The sequence below is a fragment of the Ptychodera flava genome, chromosome 10 (assembly GCF_041260155.1).
Source record: "Ptychodera flava strain L36383 chromosome 10, AS_Pfla_20210202, whole genome shotgun sequence".
NCBI lineage: Eukaryota > Metazoa > Hemichordata > Enteropneusta > Ptychoderidae > Ptychodera > Ptychodera flava.
In genome coordinates this window covers 34,753,005-34,775,698 of record NC_091937.1, presented here as the reverse complement: position 1 = coordinate 34,775,698, position 22,694 = coordinate 34,753,005, and the positions used below count along the sequence as shown (strand labels likewise).

Here is a 22,694-nt window from a genome sequence, read left to right as displayed (position 1 = left end):
ATTGACTATGGCGGTGTTTACCACACTGACAAAAACTTCGGCCGTGTTCAAACATACACACAAACGTACCGATACATGGGGCATTGTTTGTACTTTTGTTACTATCATTGACAAAATGCACAATGGTAGAAGTGTTAAAAAGGAACTTTTTATTGTGTATTTTTTCTGTAAGAAAGACACCTGTCAATCATTAGCACAAGTCAATGACGCATTGCAAGCCAGCTGGTGTGAATTTCAGCATGCATTGTTTCATGATGGCTCAGAGAAGGGGTGCGGCTTCTATTATGGTACAATTCAAAAACCCCAAATGGGCAAACAATGAGCCAAGACAATGTTTCAAAGTCAGGGTGCGGCTTCAATTAGAGGTGCGGCCTCAATTGGGAATTTTACGGTATTTCAGTTTCTTCAAATTTTGCTGATACTTGCATATTTGTGGTAGAGATGAAAAACAAGAGCCCATTATTATATAATAGTAATACATGCATTTGCAAGGATGTCCTTGTTCAGTGTTCCTAAAATCAACATAAGCAGATGTATCAGTATTACAAAGTTTATTTACAAACAAAACCTGACCTTTTTATTTTTAAGCAATACATAACAGCAGAAGTCTATCGGCTGCTAGGCCTCTTGTTAAAGCTTTTCCCATGTGACCTAAGCTCCGCCCCAATGGAAAATAACAACCAAAAGCATTTATCTGGAGATACAGGGTAGCTCAACATAATATCCGGAAAAAGTTATAGTATATCGGTATCTCTTGAGATCAGACTACTTGTCCACTCGTTGACAAGCTTATAATCATCTCCCACTAACTACATGTACGTTGGTCCGACACAGATACTCATTTTTGATAAGTGAACATGTTACTTCAATCATGAAAACAAACCATAAAACTTTGCCAAATTTTGTTTTTAAACAATCAAATACACTTACGTATATTTGCCTTTTGACCTCTTTTACTGTCGATATGACTTTAGTTGACATTGCTGTGTACTTAGCACACAAAAGTTAAGATTTTATAACCATTATATACATGCAAAGGTATGTCCAATGTCGCTCTATTACTGTATCTGAAAATGCATTGATGGTTGCTGTGGTGATTGCCGCCCTGTCAACAAGGTATATGATAAAAAACACTAGTATTTTAAAGAGATCGCATTAGCTCTTATAGCTGACCATAGGTTTTCATGTTTGTACTTTTTGGTTTGGTAAAAATGTTGCAAAGCTATTTGCAAAAAAAATCCCACCTTAAACAATTTCTAAGTTGCTGAAGGCAATGCCTATTGACCTTGACCTACAAATCTAAAGGTCAAGGGTCAATTAAGAAGCAATGCGAACTATTGATATGCATCCTTAAATCAATCAAATATCTTTTGTCGTGTATTTGATAATCTATTTTACACAGTATGCTTAATTTTATTGCTTTTGAATGCTGATTCCACGACAACAATATTTACAATGAAAGCGTTTTCAGCAAACTGTCCAATAAGATTTTCTCAAAATTCAGATTTTCAGGTTTAAAAGGCTGCTTTGTTCCCCACTCGAGTCAAATGGAAGCAAATTGACAAAATTTGGGGTCTGGCTCATAGGCTACATGCATAACTGAAAACACACATATGTTGCCTTGGTAATTACTCACTAATGACATCATCCCTGATACAAAACATACTAATTTCAAAGAGCACACATCTGTGGCTATTGTTGAGCAAGTTTTTGAGTTTCTATTATATGTTATGTAAACGTAGCAGAAAAGTATTTGTGAAAAATGCTTGATTTTACAGAAATTCCGAGATGTTATGGGCATGACCTATTGACCTTGACCCAGAATGTTCAAGGTCATGGGGTCAACTGAAAGGCCATAATGTGAGGTACCAGTATGTGTCATGAAATCATGTAAATATCTTTTGCTGTTCACTAAATAGTCAGTTTGTATAGTATTCTTAACTTTTAAGATTTTTAGTATGGTTGCCTTGACAACAACTTTTGAGACAGAAAGCTACTTCTGAGACATGTCCACCAAAGATTTTCAGAAAGTTCAGATTTCTGGCTTTCAGAAAATGTATGGGGGAATTTGCCCACCCAAATGGTACCAATCGACCAATTTTGGGGGTCTGGCTCACGGTACTACATGCAGTCTTTCCCATCTGTTTCAGGTAATTTCATGTATTTTATTGGAATTTCCAAATATTTCATACTTTTGAGCAGGCTAGTTGCAGGTACAGTATATAAAGTTTTCTCAGAAATAATAGCAATCTACATATTATCTGTTCTAGTGTATATCGGTGAATAAGCACAAACTATTTTTTGAAAAAAAGATCGTTTTATTCAGATTGTTAAACTTTCCTTTCAATTGGCAACTCTTTCTAGTATTATTTCAAATGGTTGTTTGAAGAGTCAATTTTTACACTAATATTTTAAGTTTGGGTTATCATGAAATGCTAGCCCTGTTGTTTTCATAACAGATGGTGGTTACTTAAACCGAAGCATCAAGGCTAAAGTAAATTAATAACAAACAAACAAAATTAATATACCATTATTGCAAGCTTAGGGCATTCAAACCAACATACGGTAGCTGTATTTTATTCATCTTCCTCCCAATATGATCCAATAACAATCAAAGGACAGCAAAACTCTACTACTACGGTAAAATGAGTACTATCACATGTCAAAAATGTGCAATCTGTCAATTGATGATATTGTTTCTTTTGCTTAGTAAGTTTATTTTAACAATGCATTTTGTATCTATTCTTTTCATTTCCCATGTGTATTCAGATGTAGATAGAAAATGTTGTATTAAAACTAAGGTTCAGTGGTAAAGCAAACAAAGAACAATTACAGTGAATTCAAAACTTAAGAACTTCTGCTTTTAGTTTAAGGTCTAGCTTACATTTGGGGAAAGTTTTATACCAGTAATTTTGACATTGTAGAGGTGGGTAAGTCTTCCGTAATTGGTATTGCGTTAATTATTCAAAGCAATAAGGAACCTCACCGTAATAATTAGAGGGAAGGTGTCATCGGAACTCGACTACTCCAAAGGTTGCCAGGGATGCCTACTACTGATGTAAACACTATCTAAGGCATGTTGGCGATTGATGAAAGTTAAAACATGTTTATTTATTTACACTTTTAATGAGCGGCCGAGTTACTCAATGAATTATTTTCATTGGGGCACAATAAATACAACAATGTTCATTTGAATATTGAACAATGTTCAATTGCTCCATCATGATTCTTTATCATCTGTTCAATCCTAGGAGTTGGAAATGGATGTATCTCTGCTATATTTGCTAATATTGCACAGACAACAACAGAAGGAGAACGAACTGCAGCAATTACTGTTGCCATGGCAGCAAGAGAGGTTGGACTTCTCCTTGGTCCCGGCTTGAACATTTTTTTGGAATCAGTGGATTTTTACCTGGGACCCTGGCATGTCAATAGATATACTTCACCTGGGGTAAGCATGCATTCTTTACTGAAGAGCATTTTGTTGAGTGTAATGAATCTAGTCTTTGAGATATTGAAATTTAAGTTTGCAGGTACAAAATACTATAATTTTTGCTGTCATCGTAATGCAGTGTAGTCATGTTAGACATACACTCAAGCTGACACGTAAAATTTGTAGCAAACTTGCTGGATTACTTTGATTGTTGCAGAAAACAAAAGTGGATGAAAGTGATAGCCCAAAACATATGCAAATATGGTTGAAAAAAATAAAAATGGTAAAAAACCTAGAACTCGGAGACTATTGGTCAGATTCCTCTTATTTGTAATTTTTAGTTACCCAAGGTAGGATTTATTATGTAAACTGCAGAATTTTATTTCAGTGTGACCTATCAAAAAACAGTAAAATTCTACAAAATCATGCTTGATGTTAGAAAAAGAGAAAAAAATTTAGGGTTGGAAGGTTTTAAATAGGGTATGTAGGGTTAGCGTAAAAAATTCATTAGAAAACAATATTGAAGGTAGTGTTATAGATTTTGTCTACAATCAAATAAATTTCATAATTTTATCAATTTTAAGCAGCAAGGTTAGATGCAATAAATTACTTATTGTATCTATTAAATTTTAAGTGAAATGAGTGATACTAAATTTTTTAAATGGTAAATTGTAATTGTGAGAGCAGCGAATACCTTGTAAGTTTGCCTAATGCTTGGCTATAAATGAATGCACATCAAATACTATCCAATGTGTGACTTTGAGATAGAAATAGGTCATATTAGGCCAAAAACATAAATTGTGCTTTTCCAATAACATAGTCTTCAAAAATAGGGTAGGTAGGTCAGCATGAATTTTTTTCCCAAAGTATTTCTATTTTTAAATATGCATTTTTCAGGGGTTCAGGGCGCTCAAACACTGGCCTCAACATTTCCAGAAAAGTGTACCATACATATAAAAGGAAAAAAAACAACGATACCCTCGTTTAAGCAAAAATCAAATGCCAAGTAACTAGAGCGTAATTTTACAGGTGTTTTCGTTCTTAATTTTTAGCTCACATTTGGTTATACCAATGTGAGTTTATCGTATAAGCTGAAGTCGATGGCGTCTGTATGTATGTGTGTATGTATGTATGTATGTATGTATGTATGTAAGTATGTACGTACGTACAGTATGTCCGTCAACATCAAAAACACGCAAACCGCTGCACGTTTCAGCTTGGTATTCGGTGTGTGGATGCATCCTGGGCTATAGATTGGATTTTGTTCAAATGAAGTCTGCATTGCCAAAATTATGCAAATGAGCTTACAAAATGTGAAAATGGTCAAGAATTAATAACTCGAGAACCGCTGTTTTGATTGCTTTGAAAATTTGTGTGCAAGTACCTTAGGTGTCCCTTATACAGTTTTATGAATATTGTGAAGATATCCTTAATTTTGTATTTTTGCTGAAGTTTTTGGTGATTTTTCTCATTTTCAGTAAAAATTCTTCTTCTCTGAAACCGCCAGCCCAATCGCTCTCAAATTTGGATTTGATCTTTGCGAGGGTGTTACTCTTCTAATTTGTTGAAATTACGACAAAATTTAAAAAATTACAGTTTTGGGGCAATTTTTGTAATTTTTGGTCAAAAAATTGTAAAAAATATTTTTTTAAAGCCCCTGGACAGACAGCTTTTATATTTGGTACACAGACGTACAGAGATGACAATAGTTAGATATGTGGAAATTGTCCTGAAATATACAAATTTGTATTTTTAAGACAATATTGTCATTTTTGGTCGAGAAAACTTGTTCTCAAAATTACTTGTTTGATAACTTTGTAATTTGGTATAAAGTCCCAAGGGATGTTATTAGATAAATTTTCTGCCCAAAGTGTTGGGAAACCCCCAAATTTGTATATTTTAGGACCAACACCAATCCAGGATATGTTGTGAAAGTTTCGAAGGCTGTGAACATAATTTTGTCATATTTGGTATCAATTTGTAGGAAAATTTGATCCAGAAAACAAAGCTGAGGTGATTTTTTTCATTGTGGACCAAGTTTTGCAACTTTTCTATGTAAGACATACAAGAACTGATGAGAAATTTGGATTCAGGATAATTCCAGATGTTGTAATCACCACTCACAGTGGAAGGCATTTCACTATCTGTAACTAACTTAAGTGCTGTTTACATTAGAATGATAACACTCATCGCATTAATTAAAAAATCCCCAAGGTTGTAAATACATTTCCTGTCATCTTGTACAGCTGGTCTTATGTAATACCAAGGAGTGGAACATTTGATATTCAGGAGGGGGTAGGGTCTAGAAGATTAATGAGGTAAAATTACCTTTTTACCAGATCCCTTGTACATTTTTTTAACCACTCCCACCTTTTCTTTTCATCAAGCCTTCTCTGTCTATTTTTAGCTCATATTTGGTTTTATATATAAATACCAAAAAGAGCTTATATGATGAGTCTGAGTGGCGTCTGTATGTCTGTATATTTGTGGGTATGTGCGGATGTATGTCCGTCACACACAAAGGCATCCATACCGCCAAAGCTACCGTCTCAGTATTTGGTGTACAGGTAGATGTAGGGTTGAGATGTGAATTTGTTCAAATGAACACATCAGTGTCAAAAATGTGCAAATGAGGTAAGAAAAAGGGAAATACTGCAAGTGTGCAGGAGTGGTGGCAGTGAACTGAATCAGCCCACACATCTGAATAAGAGGATTTTGACCTTTAACCTATTTGTATGCAGGGTACCTATTATGTTTGAGAGTGGTAGCAGTAACTGAAACAGCTAATTGTTCATTTCCTGTCATTGTTTATGAACTGTGACATATTAACAGATCTGCTGAAACCATATGGATGTCTATTTTTGTACATCCATGGTAGAAAGATTCTCTGCTATGCATGTTGCTAAAGTTGACCTTCAGTATCTAAAGTTTCAGACCTTATTTACTTTTGTCATTCTTAATTTTCTGGTTTAAATATTTCTTGTTGTTTTTCTGGTTGTACTGTGCAGAAATTGTCATAACATAAACGTATAATTTTCCTGCACTGAACAGATAGAAATAACACTTATTGTTGATCTTTGGTATATACTGATCAAATTTGAGCGACACCGTATAATTGCGGTATTTTTTGTTGTTGGCATTTGTATTTAGGATCTGCTTGTCCCATTGCTTGAAATGCATGTTCCTAAAGATGACCTCCAGTACCTAAGTTGGAGACCTTATTTACATTTGTCATTCTTGTTTTTCCTGGTTTAAATATTTCTCGAATGGACCAATTCAAACCGATTGTGAGCACACTGTCCTTGACGGTATTTTTTACTTCTGTGTTTAGAGCTCAAAAAAGTTTACGGTCTGCAGGTGAAAAATAGGGTAGCAGGTTATCAGAACAGCACAATTTTTTGTTTGGCCTTAATATCATTAGATTGTGATCAAAATGGGAGTCTTGTGTCACTGACACTATTTGTTTCAAATAAATCCTATCATTAGATATTTATGTGTGTGATGTGGCTGGCCATGAATATCATCATCATCTTCATGTATTATGATCTACCAAATCTTGAAGAGCAAGAGAAAATCTTGATAGCTGAGAAACAAATCCAGGATGGAAACTGCAGAGAAGATGAGAAAGAAGACTTAGTGACTACTGTACATGATTGCAGCATGGAAGACTCCCCTTCAAGACTGCCATTTCAGTTATCAGTTCAGAGTACACCTCCTCACTTACCAACATATCTAAGCTCTAGTTTTCAAGAACCAAATGTTCTGTGTGAGTCTTTGATTCCACATGGGAAGGATAAGCAGGTTGTAAATGATAGAGTAGATGGACAACTTGGAACAGAGGATCAGGATGACAGTGCCATTGTGAATTCATATTCAAGAGAATGTGTCAGTGATGATGGACAGGGTATCAGTGATGATGGACAATTTTGTTATCAAACAACAACAACAACAGCAGTGTCAGTAACAACAACAACAACAAACAACTCACCTAGCAGAACAAATAAACCAGAAATGAATGGGCCTGCTGCATCTTTGCCTGTTGAAGAAAACTCAGAATTTGAAAAAATGAAGGCATTCTCTGACCGATATGGCTCAGACATCTATCCAGGAAAGTGGACCATGTGCAAAGGTACATGTACTCAACATTGTTAATGCAAATACCAGAGAATTTCAGCTGGCTGAGTAATTTTTACTGAAGGGATTAAATTCTTATACATGTAGTGTAATTATTGATGAATTTAATTGAAAATGAATATTGATGAAGTGTACATGCAAGCATTACTTGGATTTTGGTTGACCATATGTTATAAAAGAAAAGCAAACCTACATTGCAAGTTTGGAAAAAATTATAGCTCCACATCTATTATACACAAGATAACCTTCCATCAAGGGAGAGTTCAGGCTGCAGTCGAAAAAAATTCTTAGGCAAATTTACAGAGTATGATTTGGTTTTCAAATTTGAATGTCTCTCTGAACATGTTTTCATAATCAGTGAAGTTCTAAACATTCTAAAATTACTAAACATGACAGAAAAGGGTGATATTGAAAAATTTAATCAAGATGTTATCATTTGCAGAATATTTCCGTGATCAAGTTGTTGTTTTACTGACTGCTCAGTTTTTCCTGTCTTTCAATCAAACCTGTTTGGAGGTAAGCTTTTTTGATATCAAATTGTTTATGGTGTTGTCTTTCATTCCATGAGAATTGGACATGCTTGGCTAATTTCTCATACTACAAATAGCCCTTGCATTTACCGTGATTAAGAGGAGGACCTACAAAACCAATTTAATATCTTCTTCAATTTGGGTGAAACACTGTATTTGTAACTGACGCCATACACTCTTCAGCTAACACCAGTGTACAATCACCATTATTGTGAAGGATAATTCAACTTGAAACTTGCGTATACACACATTGCATAAGTGGCAGGGGAGTTGTCCAGAGACTTTCCTACCTTGGGATAGTGAACAAGCAGAATGGCCAGTGAGCATTATCTAGCTGCCAGCTCACTGTAGATATGTCTGCCCCTTTTATTCATTCATTTAAAATGGCAAATAGACTTTATGAGTGTAATTTGTACACTCTAAGCCGATGCTTCCATTTCTCATTTTACATGATATTGTAAACCAACGTTTAAAATTTCAATGTGTATGGTTATTGAGTATAAATGTATTCAAACTGTGTAGTTGGCAATAATTTGAGCACCAGTGCAATAAAACAGTATTCATGAATTAATTAAATGTATTATTTTTTTTTTTCTTCAGACAATATTAACTCCCATGACACGCACCTATTTAAATTTTGGTGAATTTCAAAACAGTTTAGTCTTCTGTGGTGCTGGTGTTGAGGTAAGATTTCTGTCCATGTTTGCAATCACAGACAATTTAGGCTGCATCAAAACCAACATTGATAGATAATCCAAAATGTGTTGTAGTAAAGTTTATAATGATCAATATTTCATCAAGCTTAATGATCTTGAAACTATTGTTTTGATAGCTTTTTCTAGTCTCTAACGTAACATATCTTTCTTGCCACAGATTCTTGTCGTGTACGCATGTGTCCATTTCCTGAGTAAAAGATTTGAAGATCGTAAACTACTTCTAGTTGGAGTTCTCTTGACACTGGTCTCCATTTCCTGGATGTTGTATTTTGTACCAACTGCTATTCCAGGTATGTCTCTAAAACCATTCACTGCCACACATGGTATGAGTTGTTCCTGGATATTGTATTTTGTACCCACTGCAATTCCAGGTATGTCTCTAAAACCATTCACTGCCACACATGGTATGAGTTGCTCAATCAATATAAACATTAAATCAATCCAATGATTGAAGATCATTGGATGGATATGACTTATGATTTCATTTATAAATTACCAATTGAGAAATTGACATTGATGTTTTGTAGGATGCTTGCTTTCCAAAGTTAAATACATCAGTTTTCATCCAGGTTATCTTTGCTATTGCAGATTTACATATGACTGTGTTCAGCCTTTATTAAAACGATGATGGTTTAACTTACAGATGATGTAAAGGAATACACTAGTATACCGGTAGACTGTTTACAATTTTATCATCTGGAATAGTAAAATGGAAATCACTGTTCAGTTGGGAATCATTACTAAATACAGTCATAAAACCAAAAGTTCTAGAATTTACTTGTTTTACATGAACTAATAAACTCAGATTATCTCAGCCATGATGTTATTTTACTTCCTTTTGCACTCTAGCTGATGCACAGCAATTAAGTGTGACTTGGAACGCATAATTTTTGTTTGTTTGTTTGTTTGTTTGTTTGTAGAGGAACCAGGCATCTTACCTCTGATTCTCGTGGCAATATTCTTTGACATTGCTGGTTTACCATTTTTTGCCGCTGTTGTTGTTTCTCTCTACTCCAAAATTACCACAGAGAGAACTCAAGGTGAGATTATTTCACTTTCCTATTAAGTTCTATCATTCATCGTGTGTCATCAGTACCCTAAAATTTTTAATACTGAACCAAATGAATCAGAGAGACAGACAGGAAAACATAACTACTTGACTTTAGAAACAGAAAAAGTGTCTTCAGACCAAGTATCGTGTCTTTGTCTGTTATTTAGTGTAATAGTTTTGTCCACGGGACTTACAGACTTGGTGCCATGCGTCCTTGCATCCACATTGATATCTCAGACATGCTCAGGCCTATCTCTTTGAAACTTGGTACAATGATAATAGTCGCGCCAGCGGCTTACTGACTACGCATGCGCTTATTCATAATATACTATGCGAGTAACCGGAAGTGTACCCTTCTTTCTCTCCTTGGGCGCCGCCATGTTTTTTTTTTGAGTACTCGTAAATAAACAAATACGAAACAAATTACTATGATATAACATGCCTTTTATAAAATATACCTCTTTTATTAGCCAGTAAAGTTATTATACACCTTGTCGCTGATATAAAGTATCGTTGATATAGATAAACGGAGAAAACTGTCGTGCATATGAACGGGGGCATACGCAAAGAATGCTGGGATTGAATTATAGAAGAGCGCCCCCTGTGTCAATAATAGATTAAAAAATTGCAAGTTTTTAGACGGAACGCTATAGTTTTCAGCTTGCAAGTGGAAGGTGGGCAGTGCGGTTACCATTGCAATGATAATTATTGCATAATACGTCCCTTGTTTAACGCCATAGGCTGTTATCATTGTAAAAATTGCCAATTTTTGTCCAAAATTTTTACACGCTACAGAAAATCTATACCTGCCCTGCTGCAGGGTTTGACGTCGTGTAAGTACGTGAACTGCTTTCATCAGAGAGAAACTGGGCATAGTTGTCATATAAACGTTTATGAAGTAACAATTACAGTTTATCATGAATCAATACAAATAACATTGCCAATCTTAACCCCTGGCGCGACACCAAGGGCTGAGCCCTATATAATATTATATATGCACATTGATTGGTTTTATGGTATAAAAAAAATAGCTGCATGCAGGTTGCCATTTTCCATTTTTTCATATAGCTATTATAAATTATCGGTATGTAGACCTGCCTCGACTGATGTCATTCAAACTTAGCATTTTCATGTGCACAGCTGTTACTCAGACATTCCTTGACTAATTTCTTTTAAAATAGGCGCAAGGACAACACACTATAACTTACATATGCATGAGAAATCATTGTATGATACTTTCCAATACGCAGGAGAATTTCTTGGAATTCAGTGATTTAATATCCTGAATCTGTACCCAAATCTGAGTCCATTTTCATAAATCAGTGCGATACCATGTGTCTACCCTTGTGATTTATCATCATTTGCCCTTGGACGAAGTCTTGGGAGACTTGATAGATTTTGTTCCATGCATACAAACATCTGTCCATGCATCCGTCTGTCTGTCCGCAGAGATATGTCGGACATGCAGTGGTCAGTTTCTTACTAACTCGTCACAAGGATGCACTCTAGCATACATGTGCAGGTCAATATGTTTTACAATATGATCAAATATGGCTGCCTGGCGGTGATTTTTAGTCCCCACGGACACCGTCCGGGGGGACTTATAGGTTTGGTCATGTCCGTGCGTGTGTGCGTCCGTGCGTGCGTGCGTGCGTGCGTGTGTGCGTCCGTGCGTGCGTCCGTCCGTTCACGCAGATATCTCAGAGATGCAAGAAGTGATTTCATTCAAACTTGGTACAAGGATTACTTCATATGTCATACAGATGCACGTCGATTTGTTTTGTGATACAATCCAATATGGCCGCCAGGCGGCCATTTTATTACGATTTTTTCATGTACAGAGCCATAACTCAGACATGTTTCAACCGACTTTATTCAAAGCTGGTACAAGGACATTGACCAATGTCATAGATATGCACGTCAATTTGTTTTGTGATACGATCCAATATGGCCGCCAGGCGGCCATTTTATTACGATTTTTTCATGTACAGAGCCATAACTCAGACATGTTTCAACCTATTTTATTCAAAGTTGGTAAAAGGACATTGACCAATGTCATAGATATGCACGTCAATTTGTTTTGTGATACAATCCAATATGGCCGCCAGGCGGCCATTTTATTACGATTTTTTCATGTACAGAGCCATAACTCAGACATGTTTCAACCTATTTTATTCAAAGTTGGTAAAAGGACATTGACCAATGTCATAGATATGCACGTCAATTTGTTTTGTGATACGATCCAATATGGCCGCCAGGCTGCCATTTTATTACAATTTTTTCATATACAGAGCCATAACTCAGACATGTTTTAACCGATTTTATTCAAAGTTGGTACAAGGACATTGACCAATGTCATAGCTATACACATCAATTTGTTTTGTGATACGATCCAATATGGCCGCCGTGCGGCCATTTTGTTACGATTTTTTCATGTACAGAGCCATAACTCAGGCATATCTCAACCAATTGTATTCAAAGTTGGTACAAGGACATTGACCTATGTCATACATATGCACATTGATTTGTTTTGTGATTCGATCCAATATGGCCACCATGTGGCCATTTTATTATGATTTTTTCATTTCCTGAACTACAACTCAGACATGTATCAAGCGAATTTATTCAAAAGTATTTTTATCACAGACCTAATGAAGAGGACTCTATCCTCTCTGAGGACCTGTAATCAAAGCACCCATTAACAAGTGGGGACTGTGTCATCAACGATGACTTGTTTTCTCATATTTTCTTGTCTATAGCCATTAATCAGATATGTTTTAAATGTTTTTCAAACTTGGCATCAAGACAAACTATATACACTGTAACTTATACCCAGTTTTGTGGTATGATCCAAAATGACTGCCAGATGGCCACTTTTTAGCTCCCATATGGCCATATATGTATATAATGTAATAATATTATATAGGGCTCAGCCTTGGTGTCGCGCCAGGGGTTATTAAGATTGGCAATGTTATTTGTATTGATTCATGAAAAATACTAATTGTTACTTCATAAACGTTTATATGACAACTACGGTATGCCCAGTTTCCCTCTGATGAAAGCAGTTCACGTACGTACACGACGTCAAACCCTGCAGCAGGGCAGGTGTAGAATTTCTGTAGCGTGTAAAAATTTTGGACAAAAATTGGCAATTTTTACAATGATAACAGCCTATTGCGTTAAACAAAGGACGTATTATGCAATCATTATCGTTGCAATGGTACCCGCACTGCCCCCTTCCACTTGCAAGCTGAAAACTATAGCGTTCCGTCTAAAAACTGGCAATTTTTGAATCTAATTATTGACACAGGGGGCGCTCTTCTATAATTCAATCCCAGCATCTTTGCGTATGCCCCCGTTCATAGCACGACAGTTTTCTCCCTTTATCTATATTAACGATATTTTGTATCAGCGACAAGGTGCATAATAACATTTACTGGCTAATAAAAGAGGTATATTTTATAAAAGGCATGTTATATAATAGTAATTTGTTTCGTATTTGTTTATTTACGAGTACTCAAAAAAAAAACATGGCGGCGCCCATGAAAGAAGGGTACACTTCCGGTTACTCGCATAGTATATTATGAATAAGCGCATGCGTAGTCAGTAAGCCGCTGGCGCGACTATTATATAGGGCTCAGCCCTTGGTGTCGCGCCAGGGGTTAAGATTGGCAATGTTATTTGTATTGATTCATGATAAACTGTAATTGTTACTTCATAAACGTTTATATAACAACTATGCCCAGTTTCCCTCTGATGGAAGCAGTTCACGTACTTACACGACGTCAAACCCTGCAGCAGGGCAGGTATAGATTTTCTGTAGCGTGTAAAAATTTTGGACAAAAATTGGCAATTTTTACAATGATAACAGCCTATGGCATTAAACAAGGAACGTATTATGCAATAATTATCATTGCAATGGTAACCGCACTGCCCACCTTCCACTTGCAAGCTGAAAACTATAGCGTTCCGTCTAAAAACTTGCAATTTTTGAATCTAATTATTGACACAGGGGGCGCTCTTCTATATTCAATCCCAGCATTCTTTGCGTATGCCCCCGTTCATATGCACGACAGTTTTCTCCGTTTATCTATATCAACGATACTTGTATCAGCGACAAGGTGTATAATAACATTTACTGGCTAATAAAAGAGGTATATTTTATAAAAGGCATGTTATATCATAGTAATTTGTTCGTATTTGTTTATTTACGAGTACTCAAAAAAAAAACATGGCGGCGCCCAAGGAGAGAAAGAAGGGTACACTTCCGGTTACTCGCATAGTATATTATGAATAAGCGCATGCGTAGTCAGTAAGCCGCTGGCGCGACTACTAATGGAAGCTATTCTTATGGGTTGGAAAAATTGCCTGTCTGTCTGTATGTATATATGTCGTATGTATGTATGTATGTATGTATGTATGTATGTATGTATATATGTATGTATGTATGTATGTATGTATGTATATATGTATGTGTGTATGTATGTATGTATGAATGAGTGTATTTGTGTCTGTCCACATCAAAAACTCTTGCACCGCAGCACCTACTATCTTCTTCAAAACAGAATTCAACAGTGCCATCTTTTAAAATGTACTGGCAGTTTTATAGAGTATAACTTGACGCTGTTTTTTATTCTTATTGTTAAGGTTTTAGTCAAGGCATAAGACGTGCAATTGATGGAATTGGTACTATACTTGGTCCTTTATGGGGCAGTGGAGCTCTCCATATACTTTATGTCAATTTTGGTGTCATGGAAGGCTTTCTTATCCTGCTCCTGGTAAGTTTTATTGTCTACTTCTGGTACCATGCAAGTTAATCATCTACTGCTTAGTATTTTTTATCGGGTCTAACCAGACTAGTGACCATGGCAGGCAAGCCACGGCCTCTGCCTATTGTTATTAAAATATCAAATGTCATGTCATCCATTGTGTACGCTGAGCTCGAAAATTAGGTATTTTTCAAAAAATCACCAAATACTCTAGAGTCGCTTTGCAGTCTTCAAACTTGGCAGAAATATTGTTTCTAACCCCAGGCACATATTCATCTAAATTTTGAATATTATAAATCTTGTGTTAGGGTAGATGTCAAAATTAAAGCCCCACTAGCTGTAACTCTTGAAATTTGTTGACCTCAAAATATCTTCCTATTCTCCCCTGGTTTTCCCTGAATTCTACCCTCTGAAGGGATACGGGCTTTTACTGCATTAGGAAATCATTTCTTTGTGAAACATTTCACTTGTAAATTCAAATGTTAATGGTCATTTTGATTTCCCGACATTTTCAAAGTTGGTAATATTACAAAGGCAACAGAACATTCAATGTCACAGTTTAAAACATTCATCCCTATGCATTACATTGGACTACTCTGTGCAGTTCATGTGAAAATTTCAGTGCAGATATGCACAGTATCCATGGTTTTTGCTGTTCTGCATGGGGCTGCGATTTAATGTTTAGGCAAACATTTAATCACAGTGTAACCTTTCTCTTGATCAAAATTGCACATACAGTCTCAGCTGGTAGTTAATAATAAGTGTATACACACACCTAAATAATTACATTCTCACAAAGTTATTTTAGCTTGAAAGTAAAATCATAAAAATAATGCTAAAAGATACAGCTAGTGTAGCTTTAATGCTCTGGTCAAATTGCAGACCACTGAAAACGCACTTGTATCTTGCACTCAAAACTATCACTAATTTTAATTTAAAATCGCCTGAAAAATACTTTAGCGTACACAGAGGGTAACGTCACGTTGATATAACAATAGAGGTCTTGGCCTGCGTGCCATGGTCGCTAGTCTGTTTAGACCAGGATGGCTACCAGCGCAGCCTCTCAGTTCGTAGGAAAATCAGATCATTAATTTTGACACCTACCATAACACAAGCATTTAAAAATTTAGAAAGTACCCATTTCAATAGAGGTTATATGGAACTACCTCTCTGCTAATTCTTAGTTCTGATATCTTTCTGGTTTTGCGGTAAATTGCTCAGAACCAGGCCAGCGGATTTGAGTCAAAGCAAGGGCTGAGTTTGACATCATTTTACAAAATAACTAACAATAGATTTTGGAATAAAATCACTGAGCAGCATAGTTCAACATGTAATTTACATATATGGTAATTGTCACTTATTTTTGAGCGCATTTTGTACATTATTTTTTCAACGGAAAAAGTACTCCAAATCGCCCGTTTTACAGTATATTCAGACGTGGCTCAGTTGATAGTGTCTATGCAAATGAGGGCTTGGCTGTCCGACTGTATCGGTACCTCCTCCAAATTACATCTACTATACAGGGTGAATCTTCCGATATTCAGCAGAAAAAGCTCAGCTTATATCTGCCAAGATTTCACAAAAGTTTATAACTCAGCTGCCAAATACGTGTATCTTGATCTTTGGATGTATCATTAGTTACAGTTGAAAGAAATGCTTTTCATGATCTGTTACTTACAATTGGATTGACTCATTCTTTCATTTCCAGTTGATGATCGTGTTGTCATGGAAACGGCTGGTTTCCATAGAGAGATACTGGTGGCTTAAGATGGAGAAAGAAGAAGATGATGGTGAAATCAATGAGTGTATGAACAGAGAGTTGAATCCTGCTGATACGGAAAAACTTCTTTCAAGTAACCAGCATTAAAGAACAAAATCTCGAATGAGTTTTGATATAGAATTGTGCTTGGCTGTTAACGCTGTAGAGAGCTCCCTTGATCTCTAATGACACACTGACTGAGAGAAAGAGAGATATGATCAAACCAAGTGATTATCAACAGAGGAATATTCATGACTAAATCATTCACATTCTATATCACCATTCCATTGGCAATCATGATATCTAAATCACAAGAGTCCCATCGAGGTCAATGACACTGTTATTATTTATTTATTTGGGCTATTTGTATACGATAGCAAAAGTGATATTTCGAAAAAAAATATTGCATTGCTTCTTTTTATAAATAATAGTATTGATAAAAATCTTGTGAAGAAGAAAAAATGTATATATTTCCATTCACAATTAATTTTATATTTGTATTTGAAATGAGATATATATTGAAAATTTCTCAATGACAATGGCCTGTAGTAGAATAAAGTTCTCAGGAATGGTATATTTCAATGGTGCTAATTTATCTTTCATATCTTAATATCTTTATTTTAAGCTTGTGTGTGGACATGTTTACATTTCCTTATGTCAGGTTGCATTTGGTAAGAAATAGTAATGACATTATTGAGTGTATAAATATCTTCTTAGGTAATTTTATAGTTTAAGCTCCTAATGTCATATGTATTTGACAAAATGACCGTATCTAATGCTTTGAAAATCCAGTGTCAGTGTCTGTCTATCTGTCTGTCTGTCTGTATGCATGTATGTATGTATATTTGTAAGTTAGTAAAGTAAGTATAAGTAAGTTTGGCTGTCAATCCAAAACTCAAAAAATTTTGTCAATGACACTGAGCTCCAATTTTTATCAGTGTCTTTGTTGTCAGTACATGATGTCTGTGTGTATGTAATTAATATGTTTGTACATTAATGTATGTACATCTGGCTGTCAGTCTGTGACTCAAAAGTAGTGGCAATGACTCTGGGCTGCTATTTTTTATCACCATCTATTGATATTGATATGACCTACAACTGTATCAAATAAACTCATTCTCTTACTAGACACTAGTCAGCCTTTTAGCTCAGTGTCATTGACACAGAGCTTGTCAAAATGGATGGTTGTCTGTTGTGATGTCTTGCCATTGTCCGTTGTTTGTCATCCATTAACTTTTTGCATCCCAAGCTTCTTCTCTGAAACAGCTTGTTAGATTGGTTTGAAATTTGATATGCAGGTTTCTAGGGGTGACTTTAGTCAGGTTTCTTCAAGTTGTTGTGAAATTTGAATACATGTATTTGTGTTTTTGAGCGATTTTTCCTTTTGGTCTGAACCCGCTTGGATTTGTTGGATTGCTATGAAACTTAATATGCAGGTAGCTAGGGGTGACTTCAGTCAGATCTCTTAAAATTATTGTGAAATTCATATATCAGTATTTTTTAGACAAATTTCCTGTTTTTGGTCAAAAAATCATCTTTAAAACTACTTGTCTCCTTGGTTTTAAACATTGTATTAAGGTTCCTTAGAGTGGCCTGATTTCAATACAGCAAGCTGTATTCAAATCATGGTGGAATTTGCATATTTGTATTTTTAAGGCAACTTTTTTCTGTTTATTGTAGAAAAACCTTCTTCTCTAAAGCTGCTCATCAGATAATTAGCTTTCACATTTAATATTGAGGTCCATATGGATGATCTGTATTAGTTTTGTACAAAAATTATGAAAAAAAGGCAAAACTTTATTTTTGAGGTAATTTTTACTGTTCTTTGTTAAAAAATTCCATAAATCATCCTCTTAGAATTTCTTTGTCCAATTGACCTGACTCAGATTTGTTGCATTATCATAAAACTTGCAGACATATTTTTGGGGAATTTTTTCTGGTTTTGGCCAAATAAAACATTTGTCTGGACAGTTGAGCTATGGTTAAATACTAGAAGTTGGGCAAAGTGTGCCAGCAGTCACAGCCAGCACCGATGTACAGTCTATGCTAAAGATAATAGGTTTGACTTTCCCATCCCCAAAGTTAATTTACAGCACATTCAGAAATTTGCTTCAGATATTCAAATATGTCTCATGTTCATCAGTATTCCCTTAATCGACAAAACAGCCAGACCTATTATCTTAATTGTCGTAAATATCACAGGGAGCTATACTGTATTGTCCACTAGGGTCACTTTTTAAAGGACCTGGGAACCTGGAAAACAAAGTTAAAGCTATAATTGGGTGATTTCTTAACAGAAATTTTTCAATCAAATTTCATTGAAATATTCTCAGGAATTATAATGTTGCTAATTTTGTTGTCATCTACACAAAAGTGCATAGCCTTGTCTCTAGCCAGTCAATTTACCGCTGGTACAATAAATGAATATTTGACGTGTATTATTGACAACAATTAGATTTAAAACAATATTACGTAGTGATTATTGGTACATACATGTAGGTTCAATACACAAACTTTTGTCATCTTTTAGTCAGACACTTCACTGTTCTGAAAATTGTAATACACACATTACATTTAAATTTTAATAGATGTAATATGTAACAACACCTGTAAAAACCTGCCAATCAAATTTCAACAGAATCTGGTTGTCACTTCTGGGGAACATATTTTATATGTAAATTCAGTAAAAAGGTCACTGAAAATTGAAAACTACATATATTGCAATAGAAATGAAAAATTTACATTGATCTACATTTTACAGTGCAATATATCAAATATTAAAAGTCAGAGGACTGACTGTTACAAGATTTTTTTCTTTTCACCATTTTCATATCTTTCAACCTAGCTTAAATGCATTTCAGAATAAATATGTTTATTTAAACGAAATCTCATATCCGACTCAGGATGTATCTGCAAACCAAATATATTATAAACAGAAGGATTCTCAACTTTTTGCAGTAGTCAGTCAGATCTTGATATACAGAACACTGACATGATTTTCTTTGCAGTGATTTAAAATCGGAGCTAATGTGTTTGCAGTAAATAAAATGAAAGCAATTAAAATATCATTCTGTATCACATTCCTAATCCACTCAGTCTACCGTACATTTATGATTCACTTCTCAAATCTGCAGACAAAACGTACACACACTATTGTTCTCTCATGTAGTTTGACTCTGCGTCAGAGTACATATTTACTATCATTTCAACCACAGGGTCCGGCGAGCAATTTATATTCGTCTAGAAATTATGAATATGGTCAATAAATGTCTTGTATTAAACTTTTTTTCATTATACAAGCCTTACCTGTGTCTAGTGTGTGCCTATTACTTTACCTAGCTATCTGTGTATAGTATTTCAAAGAAAACAGTCTATATCTGTTAATTGCCCTCCCTAATCCCCTTCATAATTTGTTCTGCCGATCGCCAACGCGGGGGCTTATCGCCCTGACCAAATACCTCGTTAGCAGCTCATAAGGTAGTAGACGTCTACTACCTTATGAGCTGCTAACGAGGTATTTGGTCAGGGCGACATTTATTGATCATATTCATAATTTCTAGACGAATATATATTGCTCGCCGGACCCTGTGTTTCAACCACAGTGTACGTGTGCACCTGAAGTTGATCCAAATATTATTGCATTTAATATATGTAATTAGTTTGTGAAGTTATTTCATGAGTTAATTGCACATGCTGCTTGAGTAGCAGTGTCTCAAAGATTGTGAGCATCAAAACTTTTGATGATTAACACTAATAGGTAATACTGAAATTGCACTCAGGATGATTGTGTGGTCCCTCAATGTGATTATAGTTTCTATTCATCTATGAGTAAATTTTGAGATGGTCATCCTACCTTACAAGTTTCGTGTGCAATAATACTTGTTTTATTGTAATTTAAATGGGGCGGGTTCGAGGCTGTGTTGGATATCGTGGAAAGAGGCTACCCATGCGATTACTGGAACTGCCTCTCCCTCGCATCGAGAACTCTCCTCTTTGTCCAATTCTCGCCCTCATAAACATGCTATGACTCTCCCCTACACACCAAGCCAACGACCATCTGTTAAACTACGGTATAATTGCCGTCGAAAGCCGCTGCAACCACCCCCCTGGTCCTCACGCACGCGAAATTCACTAGAACACTCAAACTCATTCTTACTGACTGCGGCTTTAAGCCGGCCGACTACTCTGGACACTCGATCATTCTGCCGAGGCGGAGCCACATTTGCCCTTAATTTGGGAATTCCCCCCTGATTAATCAAGCTACAAGGCGATTGGAAATCCAATGCGTTCGAACGCTACACAGTTCTGTCCCATGAAACCAAGTGCAAAGTCACAAAATCCATGGCCCTCGCATTATGTACTCAGAAGGAGGGCTAGCGCCCACCACCAGTGTTGGGGAATCTTGGCGGACTTTGGCTTGCAGCCTGTCAACTTGTATTAAAGTAGTTAACCTTGAACCCCCAACACTGTGTGTCTGTCTCTTATTATTATTATTATTACTTTGTTATTGTTGTTGTTAGTGCTAGAGTAGCCAACAGTTAAGTGTGCAATAATACTTGTTTTATTGTAATTTAAATGGGGTGGGTTAGAGGCTGTGCTGGATATCGTGGAAACGAGGCTACCCTGGGATATCCATTGTTAGCTTGACCCTCGAGCGTTCCCCACCCTCCCACCCAAACCTTAGACGAGCGTAGAAATTTTTTCCTTCTTCTTCCACTACACTATACCCGATTATACTTCTACCTTGCTCTGTAATTTTCTGACCCGAGTGGCAGACTTTGGCTTGCAGCCTGTCAACTTGTATTAAAGTAGTTGACCTTGATCCCCCAACACTGTGTGTCTGTCTCTTATTATTATTATTACTTTGTTATTGTTATTGTTTAGTGCTAGAGTAGCCAACAGTTAAAGTGTCAACAAATATGCTGTGTATCAAATGTTTGCATGACTTTTTCATGACAGTAGATATCAGCTACTGAAATACACAACAAGCTTTGTCCCATACATTAGGTATAGGGTTTAGATTTAAATATATGTAGAACCATAAATTTACAAATCTATTTGGAAAAGTAAACGCTCATTTTTGTCATCGGCTATTAAACATGTGCAACTAGAGCAGCTACTTGTGAATTAACTTGGTAAACCAATTACTCCAGTGTTTTAACATTTAATCAACAACTTTTTTGACTGTGGTGAAACAGCCATAACCTTTCCAATGTCTTGATCCATTTTGGCATCTTGAAATGAAGTTCCTTGTTCATTGTATGTAGGAAGCCATGCTATGATAGGAATATTTAAAAACCAAACTGGCCAGTTTTAGTGTAGGGAAAAGTTAGAAGAGACTTTGAGTAATAAAATTACAAATTACAAAAAAAATGACTCAACTACATCAAATGCTTTTAAACTCTGTTTTGTATTCAAAGTCTTTGTATGTATAAAATATCAAAATGTCTGAAATATCAAAGAAGTAATTTGAATTGCAATATCTGTCAGTAAGAATCAAGGAAAACTAGGGTATTTCATACAACTGTACAGCTACATAGCAATTAAAACAGGATAGATAGGATATTAAGACATGAAGGTGGATACATACAATATTTTGGTGATTTTGAAGATTGCTGGATATGAATGTTAGTTCTGAATAATTTCTTAGGAAACCTTTCCAAAATGGGCTGGTTTTATCACACCACCAGCTGTAGTCTGGTAACCTTTATTTTTCAGTGTTTTTGTCAGCCACCAACTGATGTCACTGTTCATTGAGAGCACTAACTTGCAGCCATAAATGCCCAGCAGCAGGCAACAATAGAGGGCGCTCTGTCAATCAAGAAATGAATTGGTTCGTTTTTCTACAGGTGAAGAGCAAAGTCGTAAATCAAAGTCATTCAAAATTAAAATCTTAGTCTTTTCCTGTAAAGCAGAGTGCCCTATAACTGACTAATGATATTTCTTGATGTCAATTTTGAAGTTTTTTGAAATTCGAATGTGCTACAATTTAGATTGACAATCAGGCCAGATTTATCCATAGTCTTTATAAATAAACCTAACTTTATCATACAACTCTTCTGTTCTTTCCATATGGCAACATGCATTAACTTTAGATATTTTTGAGTGAATGACATATTCGACTTGAAGAATACAAGAATGCACAGGGAGTTTTCATAAAATACTAAGATTGACAATGAATGTTTTGAAATTAGAAGGATTTATTTAGCTTACTCAAGCAACCAAATTTCGCACATTGGAGATAAAAGCCTGACACAGTAAAGTTCCATAAAATTACACTGAAACCAAGTATTCAAATTGTC

At 35.7% G+C, this 22,694-nt stretch overlaps 1 protein-coding gene across 1 annotated transcript in view; it reads left to right on the top strand.

Annotated features, from left to right (window-relative positions):
• The window catches only part of LOC139142612 (uncharacterized), a 30,281-nt gene extending 12,955 nt beyond the window's left edge, over positions 1 to 17,326 (top strand). Inside the window, exons 3-11 of the mRNA XM_070712618.1 lie at positions 2,151 to 2,213; positions 3,252 to 3,451; positions 6,920 to 7,562; positions 8,010 to 8,083; positions 8,698 to 8,781; positions 8,971 to 9,103; positions 9,734 to 9,853; positions 14,512 to 14,642; positions 16,342 to 17,326. Of these exons, the coding sequence (XP_070568719.1) occupies positions 2,151 to 2,213; positions 3,252 to 3,451; positions 6,920 to 7,562; positions 8,010 to 8,083; positions 8,698 to 8,781; positions 8,971 to 9,103; positions 9,734 to 9,853; positions 14,512 to 14,642; positions 16,342 to 16,500 (1,607 nt within the window). The 3' untranslated portion in view covers positions 16,501 to 17,326. The remainder of the gene's footprint in view (positions 1 to 2,150; positions 2,214 to 3,251; positions 3,452 to 6,919; positions 7,563 to 8,009; positions 8,084 to 8,697; positions 8,782 to 8,970; positions 9,104 to 9,733; positions 9,854 to 14,511; positions 14,643 to 16,341) is intronic.
• Positions 17,327 to 22,694: the final 5,368 nt, after the last annotated feature.